This window comes from Triticum urartu, chromosome 7A (genome assembly GCF_056163025.1).
Source record: "Triticum urartu cultivar PI428250 chromosome 7A, HENAU_Tu73, whole genome shotgun sequence".
In the NCBI taxonomy this organism is placed as follows: Eukaryota; Viridiplantae; Streptophyta; class Magnoliopsida; order Poales; family Poaceae; genus Triticum; species Triticum urartu.
The window spans coordinates 753,336,230-753,357,256 of NC_141879.1; the positions used below are offsets into that span (position 1 = coordinate 753,336,230).

The 21,027-nt window shown below is 44.2% G+C and overlaps 1 protein-coding gene and 1 pseudogene across 2 annotated transcripts; both read right to left on the minus strand.

Moving 5' to 3' along the window:
• Positions 1 to 10,589: 10,589 nt before the first annotated feature.
• On the minus strand, positions 10,590 to 11,450 carry LOC125519624 (uncharacterized). Its single transcript, XM_048684366.2, has one exon. It carries the CDS (start codon positions 11,448 to 11,450, stop codon positions 10,749 to 10,751), a length of 702 nt encoding a protein of 233 aa, XP_048540323.2. The 3' UTR covers positions 10,590 to 10,748.
• Positions 11,451 to 13,332: 1,882 nt separating this feature from the next.
• LOC125522241 (disease resistance RPP13-like protein 4) lies at positions 13,333 to 19,681 on the minus strand (annotated as a pseudogene). The gene is made up of 4 exons (XR_015610976.1): positions 19,338 to 19,681; positions 18,184 to 19,249; positions 14,242 to 16,360; positions 13,333 to 13,605 (listed from the first exon to the last, which is right to left on the minus strand). The product of XR_015610976.1 is annotated as a disease resistance RPP13-like protein 4 (transcript).
• Positions 19,682 to 21,027: the final 1,346 nt, after the last annotated feature.

Genomic DNA, 21,027 nt, shown 5'->3' on the forward strand with positions numbered 1-21,027 from the left:
TTTTTTGAAATTTTCATGTTCATTTCACCAAAACACTTCTCTTCACTTCATACAAGAGAGTTTGAGATACTCGAGATATCATACAATACACATGAACTTATCATTTAAATGTATGTAAAGCTTGTTTATCAACTTAAATCGTTAGTGTATGACATAAGAAGACTATGTGCGCATGTTTTTTATTTTTCTGATTTTTATTTAATTTATTATGCTCATTTGAAATCTGGTCAAACATAGCTTTGACTGCTCCAAACCCCTCCCAAACCCCGCTAACCCTAGCGCTGAACAAGGACCGTTCATCTAACCCTAGCGGCGATCAAGGGCCATCGATCTAACCCGTCTAGAAGGAATCTGCGGGGAGGAGGGGGGCGATCCGCGAGATGCAATCTGATTGGCTGGGAGATTGTTTTTTAACAAATACCGGGCGCGCTGGATGGACCATTGGGCCGTCTCGTTGTATGGGCCTGAGACCGCAGTAAATAGCCTGTCTCAGCCTTTCCAGGCCTTGCATGCATGGAGGCGGCGACGTGGGTTTGCATGCGTGGGAGGCGGCGACGTGCATGCATGCGAGCGAGGCAAGCGAGGCGCGCTAGGCGAGCTAGGTGGTTCAGGGCAGCGATTCACATGCACCGCCCGGTCAAAGATGCATCGTTTTCGTGCAAAAATTTAAGTGTGCAAAACGTAACGGATACACACACACGTCCGGATTCACACACGCACCGTTCTCATCCTTTCTCTCTTCCTCTCCCACCCACAGGCCTATAAATGGGGTGCCTCTCTTCCTCTCCCACCCACAAGCCAGATCCGATCCTCTCCAACTTCAAACACCCAAGCGACCGAGCCCTCCCCAAGCGAGACCAAGTGAAGATGCAGTTCAATGGGCCGACCTTCAACCGTCCGCCTGTCGTGCCGGAGCTGCGCTACCCACCGGGCGTGCTCGTGGAGAGGGAGCTCCGTGTGTGGGCTATTTCAAGGTGGAGGGGTTCCGTCGAACTCACCCGCGCCTTCCTCAGAGCCGGCTATGCCCACCTCCCATGGGGCTCGCCGAGGATGTTCACCCTCAACGAGGTTCGTGACCGCGGCGGCATCCTCCTACTGCTCACGGTCACCTTCACCAACCCATTTGACGCACGCGAGCTCCTCGGCCAAGTCTTTTGGTGCGGCTGCGAGGCCATCTTCTTCACCATCTACAACATCTACACCAACTACGAGCGCATCTTCCCCGCTCCAGGCCAGATGCACTCCCTTCCCTACGACGAGGAGGAGGAGGTGTGAAGATGAAGACGGTGTTGAAGGGGCGCGCGCGGCCAAGGTGGAAGAAGGAGGTCAAGATGAAGATGTTCAAGCCCGGAGTGAAACTCGTCATGTTTCGTTTTTTATTTTGTTGCTTTTCTATGTCGTGTCGTGTCGTGTCATGTTTCGTCATGTGTCCGTGAACTGTCCGTGAACTTATCTAAGTTATTGTAATGGTGCGGTGTGTTTCATCTTATGTAAGTTATTAGGGTTTATTATGTGTGTTAAAAAATGTCCGTGCCCAAACATATCATTTCTTCCCTAAACAAGTCATGAAGTTCGAGAACTTGTGGTTTTCATTAATGAAAATCGGAGGGGGTGAGAAGCCCTCTGTTTCATTCAAACAAAAAGTCATGAACTAACATGCAAATTTATTCCCTTTAAATCCTAAACCAAGTGCCACTCTGACCAAAATCATGTGGTAGTGCAACATACATTTTCAACCTTCCAACCCTCCAAAATTTAAGTGCAAAACAAAGGAAAACCACTCTCACGCGTGTGCAAACATTCATGGTCTCACTATTTTTTTTAAAAAAAATTCACAGTCTCACTATGTATACCTTCCTTCCCTACCCATGTCAAAGTCTTGCCATTTGTCCTAATGCTTACCAGCGCAGCCCTAAACACTACAAACCCATGTGGTCCTAGGTTCGAGTCCCCAGCCGCACCAATTTTTTGTGCATTTTTCACCCTTCATTTTTTTAGACAAATTATGTTTTTCTCAATGTAATGCCCTTAAAAAAATGTTCATTTATTTTGGCACCTGGCGTAAACCTCTACCAGAGCTGAGGCACATTTTCCATGACATTTTAGTCTTTGATTTAAATCACGGTGTATTTGAATTGGATTAATTAACAGCTCCAAAAAATTTCTAACCTTAATTGTTTGGTTCCAGAATAATTCAATTAGCTTCCACAAAAAGTTTCAGCATTATGATTTACTGCCTAAATTAAATCAGAATAGAAAACAGAAAAATACGCAAGAGAACCCCCGAATGGGCCTAATTGGATGCAGTTGGCCCATTAGTCTAGCCTGCACTTGGCTCTATGCTCTGAATTTGGCCCAAGAGCAACCTTTTTTTTGGACAGAAAGGCAGAGCAGAGAGCTGCATTTCATTGATCAAAAGTTTCTGAATTCCTAATTTCTTCTCTTTTTTTCCAACATATTCAAATGTTGCTTAAAGGCAGAGCAGAAAGCAACCAAAAAAAGACCTGTGCGAAGCGTCAACAGTTTGATGTAGGAAACACCACAAATAGACGCGCCTGAATGTCTATCACAAAGTTTGCTCTGATAATAATCGGTTTTATTCTTTGGCCGAGAAAAATCCAATCAGAGCAGAGATGATCGGTTCATTTATTTGCTAATATCTGAATCCTTTGTTGGTTAGTCGAATTATCATTTATGAGAAGTAATTCTTCCCTCTGAATTGAATGTCTAGTTGATTTTGTGATGAAGAAGAAGAAGAAGAGCATGTCTGAAGCTGCATGCAAAGCAGGCAACTTTTACTGGGCTCTCAGTTTGAACTTGACAGCGTCTCCAGTAACTGTCAGGATGAATGGCGCTTTCCTTCCATGGCACTAGGAAAATGTATTTTTCTTAAATTCTTAAAATGTGACGATTAGTTCAGTCTTACTAGTTCCTTGGACATATGCATATTACCTTTTTTAGGTATGATGATGTAACAAATCATGATGTATGTATGTATGTATGTATAATCGGTCCATACTTGGACCATCACATGCTGCTATTTGTATTCCTCGTCAAGCAGTAACTTTTTCGGTGATTACGATTCACAAACGACCAAAGAGAGAGAACTTTGTGGGATGCAGGGGACTTGTGAATTGACTCTGTAAGAAGATGCTACAAAATGCAGTAATTAGTAGAACAGTATGAAATGCAAAATGCAGCACATGAGATCCATCATTTGAACTAACAGTTGACAGTTGTCATCTACACAATTGTTCTCTCTGGTCTCCATGCCACAAGAATTATTCTGCAGTACATTACAAATTGTTCTCTTGCACGCAGCACAAAACACCTGTATTTACCAAAGATAAAGCTTACTGTCGTGAACTTGTTAGTCATGATTAACGTCGATCTTCTGAAAATAATTAGTGTTGTACAGACTACGGAGCAGAGCCGACTTAGTCATCTACTTGCTAATCAACACTTGTGGTCCCTTTAAACTGAATCTCCGATTGATTTTGCGAAGAAGAGCGACATCGGTGATTATCTGCAAATAAACAGGCAACTTCAATTCTGCTCTCTTGGTTCTTGTGAATTCGATGGCAGGACCATCAGTGAAGGAAGGGGGACACTTCATTCCAGCGCGTTTGCTTCAGGGTCAGATTGATAAGTAGGGGCCGTGCCGAGGTCGACGCCATCTGTTCCCTTCTGAATCCACTTTAATTGTTGCAATCTCGACATAGATTCAGTCCACACCATATGTTCCAATCCAAACATCAAGTACAAGTCTAAGGCTTGCAAACAAACAACATGCCAACTTGAACACATCACCACATCATTTCAAATCAAACATTCTCCATGAATAGTGGTGAAACAGGCGTATGCGGTAAACATTCTCGACAGAGAATAGACCATCAAGAAAAGATGAAAAAGGAAAACTGAACCTGCAATTAAGTAGTAATGCTTTGCTTAGCAAAATGCTTAAAAGAAGAAACTTCCCAAATAATTTGAGAGGACGACTCCAGTCCAGTGACATCACTCCCTTAATACAAATAACGAACTTTGACATGCAGCAGGATGCAGGGAATCACAACTCTGTAACAAGATTTGCTACAGAAAATGGAACTGAACATGTTTTTGCTCCTCTGCATTACTCATGGCCAGTCGATTACAACATAGAGTATATACTACTAACTGGACAAAGCAACCTGACTGGAATCCGTACAAATGTAGGAGCACTTGGCTCCGATTTCACCCCGGCTTCGGACAACTCTGACGCCATCCCTGTCAAACACTGTTGCAGCACAGCTTTGCAATTTGAACCGTCACAAACACTCTAGACATGTGTACTGTCATCTATCTAGAATGTTCTTCTCTAAATAGCTGACATCAAACACATTATCGAGGATAGCATATTATGCACAACAGCCTTTATGCTAACAGCTACTACAACTGAATCTGTCATGCAATAAATGTGAAATATTGTGGAAGCGTCTCAATGCCCATACACGGGCACCCGCATGATTTATATTGATATGATTGTTTCGGTTACATGTCAAGGTTGTTGGGAACAACCGCAAGAGATATATAGGAGGTTTAAGATAGAGATAAGGAAGATCTAGACTAATCTCTAGTTACAATAACAGCCAATACATATGGCGCATAACCTCCTGAACATATATTCTTAACACCCTCCCATAATCAGAACTTCACCAAGTTAAGATTACGTTTAAATTCTTCAAACGCCCTCGTGGGAAGTGCTTTAGTAAAACCATCCGCAACTTGATCCTTTGAGTGAACAAACCGTATCTCTAGCTCTTTGCTTGCAACTCTTTCCCTCACAAAATAATAATCAATTTCAATATGTTTGGTCCTTGCATGAAAAACAGGATTAGCTGAGAGATACGTAGCACCAAGGTTATCACACCAAAGACAAGGGGTTTGAGAATTGTGTATGCCAAGTTCCTTAAGCATGGATTTGACCCATATGATCTCTGCCGTTGCATTAGCCAAAACCTTGTATTCTGCTTCAGTACTTGACCTGGATACCGTGGCTTGCTTCTTTGCACACCATGAGATGAGATTGGGTCCAAGGAATATAGCAAAACCACCTGTAGACCTTCTATCATCCGGACAACCAGCCCAATCAGAATCAGAAAAAGCACTCACAAGTGTGGATGACGACTTGTTAAAAGTTAAGCCAAGATTTAAAGTACTCCTCACATATCTAAGTATGTGTTTGGCAGCTGTCCAGTGTGATGTTGTGGGTGCATGAAGGAATTGACAAACTTTGTTCACAGCAAAGGAAATATCTGGTCTAGTCAAAGTCAAGTACTGAAGTGCACCAACCATACTTCTGTACCTTGTGCTATCCTCTTGATCCAAGAGTTCTCCTTCTGCAAGAGACAACTTTTCTGAGCTGGATAGTGGAGTTGGTGATGGTTTACAATTCTGCAGACCAACTCTGCTCAAAAGATCGGTTGCATATTTTTCCTGTGACAAGTGAAGTCCTCCTTCTTTGTTTCTTTTAACTTCTATACCAAGAAAATAATGCAAATCTCCTAAATCTTTAAGAGCAAATTCTGAATTCAAATCCTTCAACAAGGCTATCAAAACTTCAATTGATGAGCTTGTAACAATGATATCATCAACATAAATAAGCACAAAAACAGATGTACGTGACTTATTATAGATGAACAATGATGTATCAGACCTTGAAGGAACAAACCCAAGTGCTTGCCACTTTGAGCTCAAGCATGAGTACCAAGTCCTAGGAGCCTGTTTCAGTCCATACAAAGATCTATCCAGCCTGCATACATGAAAGGGTTTGTTTTTGTCCTCAAAACCAGGAGGTTGTTTCATGTAAACTTCCTCTTCCAGAACACCATGCAGAAACGCGTTCTGCACATCTAGCTGTCTAAGACTCCATCCTCTGGATACGACAATAGACAAAACAAGACGTATAGTGGCAGCTTTAACAACAGGATTGAATGTATCTTCATAGTCTATACCATACCTTTGCTTAAAACCCTTTGCAACTAGCCTGGCCTTGTATCTATCTATAGTACCCTCCGACTTTTTCTTTATTCTGAACACTCATTTGCAATCAATCAAGTTTTTACCTTGCTGTGAAGGAACGAGGTGCCATGTTTTATTTTTCTGAAGTGCTTGAAATTCTTCTTTCATAGCTTTCATCCACTTTGCATCCTTGCATGCTTCCTGAAATGTACTAGGCTCTCCTGTAGAACAAGTTAAACCATACTTAACTTTATAATTAACCGGCTGAAAGACACCTGCTCGTAGTCTGGTGCATGGCTGTGTTTGTACAGGCTGGGCCACCACGCCAGAACCAGGCGCAGAGGATCTGGGAGAGACGGCTGCAGGGGATCCCATCAATCCTGGCGCAGATTCGTTGCTGTCATCTGCGACCGGATCTTCTGTGGCCATGCCGCCACGCGGTGAACAAGAGAGCGGCGCAGAAGATCCCGTGGCTCCGGACTCCACGCCAGATCCACGCGCCTCCGTATCAGGGTGGAGATCAGCGCCAATGCCTGATTGATGGTCAGCGCGCGTGACGTAGACGCGCGGTGTCGCGCCGAACAGGTTCGTTGCGGGTTGGCTAGGCGCGCGTGCCGAAGACCCCTGCCGAGGCCTCGTGGCCGAGGCTGATGTTGCTGGGTCTGGCGCCCCTGATCCCGAGGCTGATGTTGTCGGATCTGACGCGGCCGCGGATCCCGGTGCAAATTCAGCGGCGTTGTCACGTAGCGGGCACATAAAATGTAGTCCGTTCGGGACGTTTTCTGCACTGTTTTGCATTGGATTTTTTTTCTGTTCCTTCTAGATGAGATCCTGCAGCATCACAAGCCTCATTTGCATGGTTAGAAGCATTAGTCATATGATCAATACAATTGTCATCCCCGTGCTGATAACCGGTTAAATGAGAAGATAAAAGGAGAATTTCTTTGCGAAGCAAAGCACCGGCATTAGGATGAAGATTGGCAAAAGGAAACACGGTTTCATCAAAGACAACATCACGGGAAATATAGACACGGCCAGTGGAGACATCTAGACATTTAACTCCTTTGTGTTTGGCACTATAACCAAGAAACACACATTGTTTGGATCTGAATATAAGTTTGCGGTTGTTGTAGGGACGTAAATTGGGCCAACAAGCGCAGCCAAACACACGAAGAGAGGCATAATCTGGTCGAGTATTAAGCAGTCGGTGCATGGGTGTATCATTTTGGATGACTCAGCTAGGAAGCATATTGATGAGATGGACCGCGGTGAGGGAGGCCTCATCCCAAAACTTGAGGGGCATGGAGGCACCGGCAAGTAAGGCTAGCCCAACCTCAACTACGTGCCGGTGCTTGCATTCAGCGGAGCCGTTTTGTTGGTGGGCGTGGGGGCAGGACACGTGATGTGAGATGCCCAAGGTTTGGAAAAACGAATCTAGTTTCTCGTACTCGCCGCCCCAATCGGATTGGACGACAAGAATTTTGCTATCAAATTGATGTTCAACAAGCGCTTGAAAATGTTGGAAGACTTGGAAAACTTCAGAGCGTTTTTAAGAACGTAGATCCAAGTATACTTACTAAAATTGTCTATGAAACTAACATAGTAAGTATGGCGACCAACAGACATAGGGGCAGGACCCCACACATAAGAGAAAACAAGTGCAAAGGTCTAGTAGAAATACTAGTTGAAACTGGATAGGGCAACTTATGCGACTTTGCTTTTTGACAGGAATCACATATAGTTTCAAAATTATGCTCACCAACACATGGGAGTTTATTATTTCTAAGCACTTGTTGAACAACGATAAAAGATGGATGTCCTAATCTTGCATGCCACCGCTCGGGAGAGAGTCTTATGACACCACAGACTTGTTTATTGAAGCTTCTAAATTGGGAAATCAACGGATACAGCCCATGCACGCATCTACCTCGATAGAGAATGTTCCTCATGACCTGATCTCGGATCAAAAAGAAATAAGGGTGAAATTCAAGAAACACGTTGTTATCAATGGCAATACGGTGAACAGAAAGAAGATTTTTTTCTGTGTCTGGAACATGCAAGATATTTCTAAGATGAATATTGCCATGAGGGGTTTTGACAATTGCATGACCAATATGATCAATGTTCATACCTTCACCGTTGGCATTGTGGACTTGATCATGGCCATGATACTTCTCGCTCATTGTCACCTTCTCGAGCTCGTTGGTGATGTGATTTGTGGCACCGAAGTTGACATACCAGTTGGTGTCAACCCCATATGATGTGTCTGCAGCCGCTGGAACCTTTTTCCTGGAGTTGTTCTCAGCATAACGCCAATCACAGTCCTTTGCAATATGATTATTTTTCTTGCAAATCTGACATTTATTTTCATACTCCTCATACCCTTGGAAGGGGCGCCCCCTATTGTTGTTGTAGTAGGGACGCCTGTTGTTGCCGCCGCCGTTCTGGTAGTGACCACCGCCACCGCCGCCGTCGTTGGAGTTGTTGTTGTTGTAGTGGCCGCTGCCACCACCGTTGTTGGAGTTGTTGTAGGAGCCGTCGCCGCTGCTGCCACCGCCGCGGGAGCCACCGCCACCACCACCCCTGTTAGGGTTGCGGTAGCCTTGATAGCCTCTGGAGTTGTTGCCGCGACCTCGAGCTGCAACGTTGGCAGAAGATTTGAAGGCACCTGCCCCTGTCCCATGGAACATCTCAACGCGTTGGTCAAAAATTGCAACCATGCCGAAGAGGTCATCCACTGAGAGGGGTTCGGTGCGCACATCCAGCGCTGAGATCAGCGGCTGATAGTCCATGTTGAGCCCTGCAATGATAAAGGAAAGAAGTTCTCCTTCTCCGATGGGTTTCCCAGCTGCAACTAGTTCATCAGAGAGGCCCCTCATATGACCAAAATAGGTTGTGGCACTCTGTGAACCTTTCTGAGCATTGGATAGGGTTATGCGGTAGTTGTTTACATGGGAGAGAGATTGTGCGGTGAACATCTTTGCTAGGGCTGACCATATGGCGTGGGAAGTTTCTAAAGAAGCAACCTGGATGAGTACCTCCTTTGAGAGATTTCGAAGGAGAAAGGCTACAATCTGCTGATCTTGAATCGGCCATGGGTTATAGGCAGGGTTTGGAACAATCTGTTCCTTTCCTTCTGAGTTTTTGGTGATGATGGTTTTGGCTAGCTCGGGTGTGGTTTGATCTAGGTACCCATATAGTCTGGCGCCCATGATTTGGGAGCGAGCTTGGGCTTTCCATAGGATGTAGTTGGTTCTTGTGAGAGGCTCGGATGTGGTACTGCACAGGCCTATGGATGGAACTTGGGTGGAGGAAGACATGGTTTGGTTTGGTGGAGAGGATGATCAGGAAATGCGGCAGGGAGGAAGATAGATGCTAGATGTGGCGGAAGAGGGAGGCTCTGATTACCATGTGAAATATTGTGGAAGCGTCTCAATGCCCATACACGGGCACCCGCATGATTTATATTGATATGATTGTTTGGGTTACAAGTCAAGGTTGTTGGGAACAACCGCAAGAGATATACAGGAGGTTTAAGATAGAGATAAGGAGCGAATCAACCTGTGGTTGAGTTGGTTAGGTGGACAGTGGTATCCCCAACCCATCAGGTTCAAATTCTGGTGCTCGCATTATTCCTGGATTTATTTCAGGATTTCCAGCCAATACATATGGCGCATAACCTCCTGAACATATATTCTTAACAATAAACACTCTGAATAAACATATCAAATTCTCAGCTGATGTGTCTGGGTTTGCAGATGTTTTCAGTTGGTGACACCAACCAAATTCTTTTTATTAAAAGGGGTCCAGAACTGAGTCAAGCTAAAGAAACTGAAATTTCTGAATATTTAGTGTTGTACAGACTACAGAGCAGAGACGACTTAGCCATGAGCTTGCTAATCTCACCTCGCTCAGTTAATTAATTTTTGAGGTTGCAGGATTGGTGAATACTTATATTAATCAACACTTTTGTCTCCTCTCAACTGAATCCCTGATTATTATTTTTTTGTTACCAACAACAACATGGGCGTAAACTGAACATGTAAAAAGGCGACCTCAACTCTGCTCTCTTCTTTCTCGTGAGATCATGGCAATCTCAGTTCTTCTTTTGAATGTATGAATGAATGAATGAATGAATGAATGAAGTGTTTCCATGAGAATTGGATGGAAGACCGTCGGCAAAAGAAGGCGGATCGACGAGGCCAAGGTCGGCAGCGTCGTCTGTGTGACCATTACATAGTTGAGGCCTCAGGGACGAGCATTTTTTTCTTCTGAATCCACTAGTTCCATAGGTGTAAACTGAACATACGTTCAGTCGACATCCACATGATCCAACCATCATTGAAATCGTAAGACTTGCAGAGAAGCAAGATGGCAACCTCAACACACCAATAGTTCATTTAAAATCAAGGTACATCCAATATTATGAAACAAGCATATGCCGCGACCATTCTTTTATGGGTTGTATATGTTTCTCCTGACAGTACAAATAATTTTCCCGATTTCAGCTTAAATAGTCCAACAATAACTGCACTCTTCATTCGGTAGGGTAGAAACATACAAATTGCATTACAAGTTTACAACACAGCAAATATCCACTTAAAGCTACAAATACATATCATGATACATCCCGTATCATTGGGGAAAAAACTACAAATACAGATACAGTGCAAAAGTACAGAAAACCGAATAAATATATTTAGATGCAAGTCTCAAACAATTAGCTTGCAGTGAAATTGGGCACTTCTTGCTCATGGTGCATCGTCTTGAGCATTTTTCATCAGGCGAGCCCACCTCACAACCACTTGCACATAAACCTTGTCATATATCATATCGATAAATTGGAAGTAGGCAGCCCTCCAGGTTCTCTTCATTAAAATGGTGCAGAACACTATCCAAAGACCCACCACGAATCCTATGCCCACTGCAAGGTAAACAGACGACATATGATTTATATCCTCAATGCCGCTTTGTGGTGCATCATTTGCTGAACAGTTCTTGGAGAGAGGAGGACCACAAAGACCAGGGTTGCCGCTGTATATGTACATCTGGTTGTCAAGAATTTGTAGCTGTGGTCCAGATGGTATTGGACCTGATAGATTGTTGTATGACAAGTTCAAGTGGCTCAAAGAAGTTAGTGCCGACAAACCTGATGGGATTGTACCAGAAAATTTGTTGTATGATAAGTCCAGGGATTCCAAATGCTTTAAATCACCGATCTGATTTGGGATTGTTCCTGTCAACTGATTGCTTGATATATTCAAATTGGTGAGGGCAATCAGTAAACTTATCTCCTCTGGGATTCGTCCTGTTAAACTGTTACTGGACAAATCAAGATTCACCAATAGCTTGTAGATTTGGAAGCTATAGTCACGCTTTTGGTCTTTCGTGATTACTGGAATGCTCTCTTCAAAGTTGTATTCCTCTGTAGTGTCCTTGGATATTATGGTCATCATTGCCTTCAAGTTTGAGAGTGACCATGGTATGCTTCCTGTTAAATTGTTGCCTGATATGTCCAAATAATGAAGACGGGCAAGGGAGTGAGATTGTCCGGAATATGGCCACTGAACATATTTGATCTCAACCTCAATATTTGTAGCAGGGCATTTTCTCGGGTAACCACATTGGTAATCCTCCAGAGAAACTATTGTATGAAAGATCAAGGAATTTTAATTGTGATGCACTTTGAAGAATTTTGGGGAATTCACCGAAGAGATCATTGTTGTTCAAGGCTAGACTGAGCATTTGGGAGCCAAACTGATTTGCAGAGTTTGCACCAAACTCCCTGAAGCATTGCATAACATCTCCTGATTTGAACTTGTTTCCTGATAGGTCCAACCGTTTCAGACTAGTTAATCGGCATAAAGTGATGGATTATGGATGGGCTTAGGCCCATATAAGACAATAATCCCTAGTTAATCTCTAAGGCCCATGCATGTGTACGGCAAGTGGTGGGAAGTGTGAGAAGTTTAGTCCCGTACTGCTACAGTAAGAAGAGTGAGACCTCTTTATAAGGGCTGCTCTACCACTTGCCATTGGGAGCTTGGGGATAGGAGCTGTACACGCGCGCTCCTCCTCCTCCGCCGCCCGCCTCACCTCGCCTCGCCTCGCCTCGTCACGACGCGCGCGCCGCCGGTTGCGGGAACGAGCCGAAGCTTATTTTTGCCGCTCAGGAATGGTTAATTAATCTCGTATCAGACGTTGGACCATGGGCTGTTCGCGGACTCGGTCGTGGGCCAGGCCCAGGCCCATCTACCTGACGGCCTATATAAGAAGGCGCTGGCCAGTGGAAGTGAACCCTAACTCAGTTCACTCACTCCCTCTCGTACAACCCTAGCCGTCATCTACTGTTCCTCTCTCTGTGCTGCTTCCGGTGATCCCATCCCGACGACCGCGTGCACGGTTGGTCGGGAGAGCAGGTGCCTCCGGAACCCTGTCGTTCGAGATCCTGCCCGGGAGAACGGCAATAAGGTTTTTGGGGAGCGTCTCGATGTGACTGCTCCCGATCCGTCCCCAACTCCGTTCGCCTCTACTTCCACTACTTCCTCTGCATCGACACCATGGCCGACGACGCCGCCGCTAAGAAGAAGGCCACAGACGACGCCGCCGCTAAGAAGGAAGGAGAAACCATGAGGGAATGGGAGGAGAGAAGGGAGGAGGAGCTCACCGAGAGGAGGGAGGAGAAACCGTGAGGGGAGGGGAGGGGAGGAGAGGAGGGAGGAGGAGGTTCCCGGAGAGGAGGAGGTCGCCGGAGAGGAGGAGGAGGTCGCCGGAGAGGAGGAGGAGGAGGTCGCCGGAGAGGAGGAGGAGGAGGTCGCCGGAGAGGAGAAGGAGGTCGCCGGAGAGGAGGAGGAGGAGGTCGCCGGAGAGGAGGAGGGTAGTATGGTGGAGGAGAGAAGGGAAGATGGAGTGGAGGAGAGGAGGAGATGGAGTGGAGGAGAGGAGAGAAGGAGATGGAGTGGAGGAGAGGTGGAGTGGAGGAGGTGCGCCCAACCATATATACGACATAGTAATGGCGCACCGTGGGTAAGTGCGCCATTACTATTTTTTTTTGATTTATTTTGAATTTTGAAGGCGGGAAGATACTAATGGCGCACCGTGGGCAAGTGCGCCATTACTATTTTGATTTCTTTGGAAGTTTCAGCTCCTGACCCTGTGCACCTCCGCAATCACTACTCTGCAGTTGGCAAGGTACAAAACGGAACCCTGGCTTCTCTTCCACAGGTGAGTGCCATCTGTCTGTGGCACCATTACACAGTTGAGGCTTGAGGGACGAGCATTCTTTTCTTCTGAATCTACTATAGTTCCATTGATGTAACCTGAACATACATTCAGTGCACATCCGTATGATGCAACCATCATGTATATACAACCGTTAAAACTTGCAAACAAGAAAGCAACATGCAAACCCAACACAAATAGTCTTTAGCCTCTGTGCACCTACATTATTAATTGTTCTCTCAACACATCGAAGCTTATTGCCAATGATACACAATACACGATACTTGTCTTGCCAAAGAATGTGACGAATCCTACACGACACTTGTCTTTTTCGCGATCCACCTTTTCATTCATGTGGCAGCACCAATTTGGCTGCATAGTCAGGGCCTGCGCAGAAAGGGAATACATGAGAGCCGGTCCTAATACGTAATGTTCTTCTTAGCAAATTGCTAGTATTTTCGAAATAAAAGAAAATTGCTAATGAAATAGGTTCAAGTATAGATCAGATTAGTTTCTTTCCATGTCAATTCAACATATATCGCCAAGGGATATAATAATTGTTCCAACCGACATTAATTAATTAGTGTGATGTGTAGTTTATTTGCCACTAGAGGAAGATGAATACCAGGTTAATCAGTTTAATAGTATAGTTTATTTGCAGGGGAAGTACTACTCAACATTTGTTAAACTCGAGCCTCGGGGTAAAACTAGCAAAACAAGTAAAAAGACAAATACTTAGCAACATATGTGAGGAAGTGCAACCAAATCAGAAAGTAGCCATTAAACAACCCACAGGTACAGCTAGTGTTGTGGCTAATACTTAAGTTGCATGTCTAGAACAACTGAGCAACCATTGTTTATGCTTACTCATGTGAAACAAGAAAACATACGAAATATGTTCAGTCATCATGCAGTATATGTGGACAAATGTCAGGAGATAAAATCAAATAAATTTATAAACTGGAAGAGTGAGAGGAGAGTGCTCAAATTAAGACAAAAGCTCCTATGTTTGATTTTCTTTACCTTCAAATATGGTAGAGCCACTAATATTTGAATCCAACTTGTAGTTTTCTCCTCTTGTGTACAACATGTACCATTTTCTTTGGTTGCCTCCATCAGGTGCATATGCCTTGACATGCTCCACATGGCTGAACTTATGCCACTCAGGACCACACTGTCCCGTGGCTAATGAAGATAGCAACCATCTCCTGCAGAGTAGTTGTAGATGCCTTGGCTTTATATCTCGCATGTATTTTGGGAGTTCTTCCATGACGTAATCCTCCAGTACCAACCTATCGAGTGCAGGGATACTCTCCAGCACCTTCAAATTTGGGCAATTGGTGATGGTAAGCTTCTGCAGATTGGGGAGATTGGTGACCCTCTCTAGGTCGGGGATTCCATCCACTGTAAGCTCAACAACTGAAGGAAAGCTCCCAATGTAACTGAGATGCTGGACATGTTCTAGAGTTAATTGCTTCAAAGCCCTTGTGTTAGAGGCAAGGCCTGGTGGAACATCCCTCAGTCTGCAATTTATAAGCCGAAGCTTCTCCAAACGGGGCATGGCTTGTACTTTTTCCTCCCATTCCTATTCCTCCCATCCCACCATTCCTGCCAAGTTCATCTCTTTTAAATTCGGAAATGGAGCTGATACAGCCTTCAAGAATCCAGTCCCAATCCGCCTGATGCATGGAGCACGATTAACCTGAAGTAATTGCAGGTAGGGGAGCTGACACAACCCATTAGGAAGTTGTGTGCAACATGCTAGGTCAGAAAAAAATAGAGTCGTCAAGGTGTTGAGGTGCACGTTTGATGTAGACATCATCCAACTCGGGAGTTGCTGGCCAAAATACCCTTTGATATTAATAATCTCTACACTGGACGGAGGGCACAACTCATCAAACACATTCTCGATTCGTCGCTGCTCTTCCTCAGAGACACCTTCGTTCTCTTTAATCAGCCCATCATCTCCTAGTCTGCTGGTGCACCATAAGAATAGTTCGATAAGATTCATCTTCTCACCAAGCCTAGCATTAGCAGCAAATGAGGCAGCAGAAACATTTTCTAGTTCATTTAAGAAAAGATTTTTGAGATGGTAAAGAGGCCCCAATTCGTCCAAACTGCAGCAATCACCATCCATGTGGGCTGGAAACCCAATTAGTTTCCTTATTCCTTTCAGAACACGGAACCCTCTAGGTATCATATATATGTTGGGAATGTAAAGAAATTGCAGCTGGCTGAGCATCACGATGCTATCGGGGAGATTCACCAATTTTGTACATCCACGAAGGTCAAGGAATTGCAATAGTTTCATCTTGCCAATGCTCCCAGGAAGTACAGAAATATTAGTATCTAATAGTGCCAGATACCTCAGGTGCTTGAGTTGATGCAACGATTCAACCAATGCAGCCACATCCGCAGCTTGTATATATAAGACTCGCAGACTTGAAAAGGTAACCAATGAATTACCAGGCTTCATCTTGATCTGAATAGTTGAGATTAATGTTCTCACTGATTGTTGCGCCTGCAGACATGTCCAATCAAGATCACCTGATTGTGATCAGTTAGTTTCTATGGATAACCGAAGAAACTTTTGTGAACTAAGTTTTGTAGGAATATCATTGTCTCCGTCTTGAGCTATGAGTGCTTCATCTTTAGTCATATATTGAGCAAATGCGCGAACAACATCATGCATGCTGCAAACCCATATATGAGAATATGATTTATCTAGCTCTATAAGGTTCCTAGATATCAACTCCTTGTAGTAGTTCTTTCCCAATTCTTCTAAATCAATAGAGTTTCCATGAATAAATCCTTCGCTCATCCACATTGCAATGACTTCATCCATATGAAAAACTTTACTCTTAGGAAGCAGTGAGTAGTATAGAAAGCACTGCTTCAAATAAGGCGGCATATAGTCATAGCCTATATATACTGTGTGGTTGATCTCTTGGGGCATTTTAGTTATTGACCAATTAGAATCATCCAAAACCTGCTCCCAGTCATGACGGAGCCACCCTCTTTCACGCAAGAGTCCTCCCATTACTTTAACGGCAAGAGGTAAACAACCACATTTTTGTATAATTTTCAATCCAATATCCATTAGCGTATTGATGTGCTCTTCATCTATCTCACTTGAGAGTACCTGCAACATACAGTACAAGGTATGATTGACTGTCAATACTTAAAGTATAGAAAGTACATGTCCAAACGAAATGTTATTAAATGTCTTTAATCTTGCTCCTACATACCAAAGATTTGTGCAATGGCTTCCATATATAGCATACGTACTTTATACCTAAAAAACAGTTCTTCTTTCCTTTTATTTTTACAAAATGGAGTGTATTGCTAGAAAATATACTTTTGCACTACTCTGCGATCGTCATTATAGAAAGTTGTACTCCAAATTTAGCAGAATTTGTATATTATTTATTAGTTCTCATATTTTACGGTCATGTGAAATTATCTTATCCCTCAATCACCTGAAATGCATAATACTAGGGCAAACATTAATGAATAAATTTGCATGCAAATTTTCTAGCAAAATTACTACCAACTTCTATTCTAGTATTATTTTGTTGTATTGGCAGCGGCTCACCGAAATTGTTAATTTTCCCATCTTCAAATAAATTTTCATTTATATTATATCCTATGACACTTTTGAGTACCTGAGTTCTTAGAACTTTCTTCCGTAAGTGGGAAAATGAAACTAGATATTCGCAAAAAGCTAGTCACTACCTGAAAATAGGACCCATATGTCCTCACTGGTAAAAACGACACATGTATAATTATCTGAATGTCTAATTATTACTGAAGCTTGGCAAAAAAAAAAAACATGTGTCATGTTGGCATAAATAAATGCGGAAAGCCCAATAGGCGATGTGGCATATTTCCTAGTATAGCACCATGCTTTGCTGACACTTATAAAGTAATACTTAGCCTTACAAAATTATCAACAAACTCTTACCTTCCAAGAGGTAATAGGACATACAAGTCACTGAACTACACGTAATTAATGGCTCATATTAATTTGGGAGCATACTAATATTTCTCTTAATTAACTACACAGTACTATTTAATTAAGAGTGAATTCCGGTATTTACCCCTTATTTTAACATTTTTTACATGGATTACCCCATTTAGCGAGATTTCATCCATTTTACCCCATTTAGCAAAAAAATTACCATAATTTACCCAGTTTAAAATTTTGTGAGCGTTCTGACCGATGTTTCACAATTGTCAGGTCCAGTTGCCATGTCACGTCTGTGGTTTTTCCTGGCTATTTTTTCCCTGCTGAATCGGGTCGCACATCTTCTCCCGACCGGCCGGACCGGCCCGGCGTCTAACACACAACGCGCCCATGCGCGGCACACTGGTCTCCAATCGCTTATTGCTTGCGTTGGTCGCCCCCATTCGATTGCATCGCCTGCGTAGGCTTCCGACCGCATGCACCCGTCAGTCTTGCTCGAACCTAGGGTTAGGGATTGTCAGGCAGTGGCAGCGACACTGGGGGTAGCAGCGACATCGGCTAGTTGTGAGGGGCCGGCTGTGCAATTTCATACCTCCAACATGGTTCGAGCAATGCGTGCCAATATTGGAGGACAGTATGGTGCGGCCCGACTCGGGAGATGTGTGTTGGACGTGAGCGACAGGCTCTAGTGCAATCATATCAGGCTGGGCTGGTCAGGAGAAGATGTAAGGACCGGTTCAGCAGGGAGAAAAATAGGCAGGAAAAAACCGTTGATGTGGCATGCCATCTGGACCCGACAATTGGGACCGCCAGTCAGAACGCTCACAAAAATTTAAATAGGGTAAAATTGTGGCAAAACTTTTGCTAAATGGGGTAAAATGGATGAAATCTCGCTAAATTGGGTAATTATTGTCAAAAATGTTAAAATAGAGGGTAAAAACCGAAATTCACTCCTTAATTAACTTGAGGCAGAGATTAGTATTTAATTAAGTACATACCTCTTTCTTGAGCAATGACCAAGCATCTTCAGGCAATAAATGTGTCGACTTGGTGATAGGGCCATCTGGCCATCATCCCTCGAGCAACACCTTCATCCCTAGAGGTGACGAGGACTTGGCTACCTGAAGCAGCAACATTGGCTAAGGGTATTTTGAGCACACTCTCCCATGCTCCATGGTCCCAAACATCATCCATTACCAGTAAGGTCTTGTGGCCAATCAAGGCATCCTTGAGGCTTCGGTGGAGCGTGGCCTTTGCATTTCCAGCTAGCCGGGCATCTCCTCCGGCTTCGATGATCGCTCTTTTGAGCAGCTCGACCTCACTGAAGTTTTGGTTGACGCTCAACCATATCTTTTTACTGAACTCACCTTGGATTGCCTCATCATTGAAGATCTTCTGAGCAAGTGTGGTCTTGCCAATCCCGCCGACACCTACAATGGCGACCACCATGATGTCATTGTTGACCTCCTTTCCTGTCTGGATGATATGGGCAACCAATGCTCTTGTGTCGTCTTCAATCTTGTCTCCAACCACAACCGACCTGTCAAAGTCTCCTATCGTTTCCCGAATTGGATTACCATAGCCAGAGGAAAGGGCATTGCCGCTACGATCTTCATAAAACCCGAGATTGATGAAACCGAAAGTGTCGCTTCGCTGCTTGATGGCTTCGAGCCTCTGGTTGAGTGCCTTGATGCGGATGCTGATCTCGCGAGCATGGAAGGGGTTTCGCATGCAGAAGAGCAAGGGATTGCAATACCCTGCATCTATGGAGGATGATCCATGCTCCATGGCCTTCAGCTGGCAGAGGTCAAGGATATCAGTAGCTTCGTACATGGCACGCTTCAGCTGCCCCGCCCACTCTTGGACGATCTTGTCGGTGATGTTCCTCCTATCGGCATCATCCAGGAAGTTTTTGAGGTCTCGGAGCTTGTCACCCATCTTGTTGATCTCACCCGAGACTCCGAGCATAGCCCCTACCTCATCTGCTGCCACCTGCGTGACCATGTCCACCAGGTAGGACACAAATGCGTCCAACACCATCGCCATTGTTGCTGTCTATTTTTACTGTAATAATAAAGGTATTATTAAATCTAAGCAGGAAACTTGGCTACATAGTTGTAAAGAGAGACAAATAACACTTGAACTGCCTCACCAATCTCTGAGACGGATAGATGATTGACGACGATGGAGAAGACGCGGGGGTCAGCGGAGAAAATGCGTTGTCGGTCCGATGGGTTGTCGCCTTGGGAGCAGAAGCTCAGCTCCTCTCCCGCGTCGCCTCCGGGAGCAGCACCTTAGCAACCCCTCTGGCGTTCCGGCACCGCGAGCAGCAGTTTAGCTCCTCCTTCGGCGTGTCGCCTCCGTGTGGAGCTACACAGCCACAGGTGTAGCAGCAGGTGTTCTCTGGCAAAGGCAAAGGCGACGGTGCAGGTGGGTGGAAATGGACGGGAAGGAGCAAGGCGTGAGACTGCGGGGGGCATTGAATGGAGTAATAAGAGCTGCAGACAGCTGAACTGGGCGGGGCTTATTATAATTAACTAATTACATAACATGGTCTGATGTCATGTTGCTGATCTTGTTTAGTAATTTTAGCCATTAGTTTAACTTTCCATCCACATCGCTACTTGATCCATCCACATGCCGTTTGGAACAAAAGGAGAGCTGGGAAGATGGACCATGTACAACTCAACAAGCAAAGTGAACTGAAACTTTAAACCGATGCAGTATAAACGTAACCCAACTCATGTTTCGCAGTCATCCATGGGAACCAAAAATTCACATAAACAATAGTTCAAAACCAACAACTTAAATTACAAATTCATGAGCCATCAAGTGCATACTCTTGTCTACAAACAGAGTTCAAAGTCAACACATAGTGAATCGTAGCAGATTTCAAAATATAGGTGCTAGACTCGCTGGAAAAACGAACTAATGAATAGGTTCGAAATCAACATTACATCCGGTATGAGCTGCGGGTATGGGTTCTCAGTTGTTCCATCCGGTAAGTTACTTCGCTAACTTTCAGATGTAAATCTACGTTTTAGCTAATTCCAGAATTGGTCCACATTTTGTTAGCGTGAACGTACAGAGCTCTCCATAGATTGGCTGAGAAAAATAAATGAGCTTTCTTATGTAGGACGTCGATTGATGTCAAGACTTCTTATGGCTACTTCTTGTACAGTATATAGATTGTGTGGAGAGGTATGCACGCAAAACAAAGTCTACTTTGATGATGCACGATGGCTTTATTTTAGTATTCGCCATCACAGTCAGATCGAGCTGGATGATAGCTAGCAACTCAACCCCCAAGTTTCTTAAATCAACAAAGTCTACTTTGAGGATGCATGTTGGCTAAATTTTGGTATTCGCCATCACACTCGGATCGAGCTGGATAATAGGAGCAACTCAACTCGAAACAACTAATATGAGTATTGGGCCAGTGCGTTTTGAGTTGTTTATGCCGGACAACCTGCCTGCGACTAGTCGTGCAGCACGCTCTTATCCATCTAATCACATGCACCGTGGTGTGGATTCAATGAACTGGCAAGGATTGATTAAGTCCTCCATCGATATGTGGCGTGTTGTCTAGCTAGCTCTTAGGTTATATGACAAATCAATTAATATTTGATGCAACTGCTGCCTTGTTAACAAGAATGACTTGGGCTCGTCTAGCTTGAAAGTCTTGTTTGAATACATAAACATTTACATCATAATTAGGTAGACAACTAGTTGATGAGAGATGCAGGGTACTTTTCTTGAGATTAGATAAGTCTAGTTAGTTTATTACTCTACCTTTGGGGCAGGCAGGAAGTAACATTAACTTGGCACCTGTAGTAGTGTCA

Bases quoted from the DNA above. Each gene is read 5' to 3' on its own strand.
- LOC125519624 (XM_048684366.2), bottom strand. From the start codon at position 11,450: ATGACCATAATATCCAAGGACACTACAGAGGAATACAACTTTGAAGAG.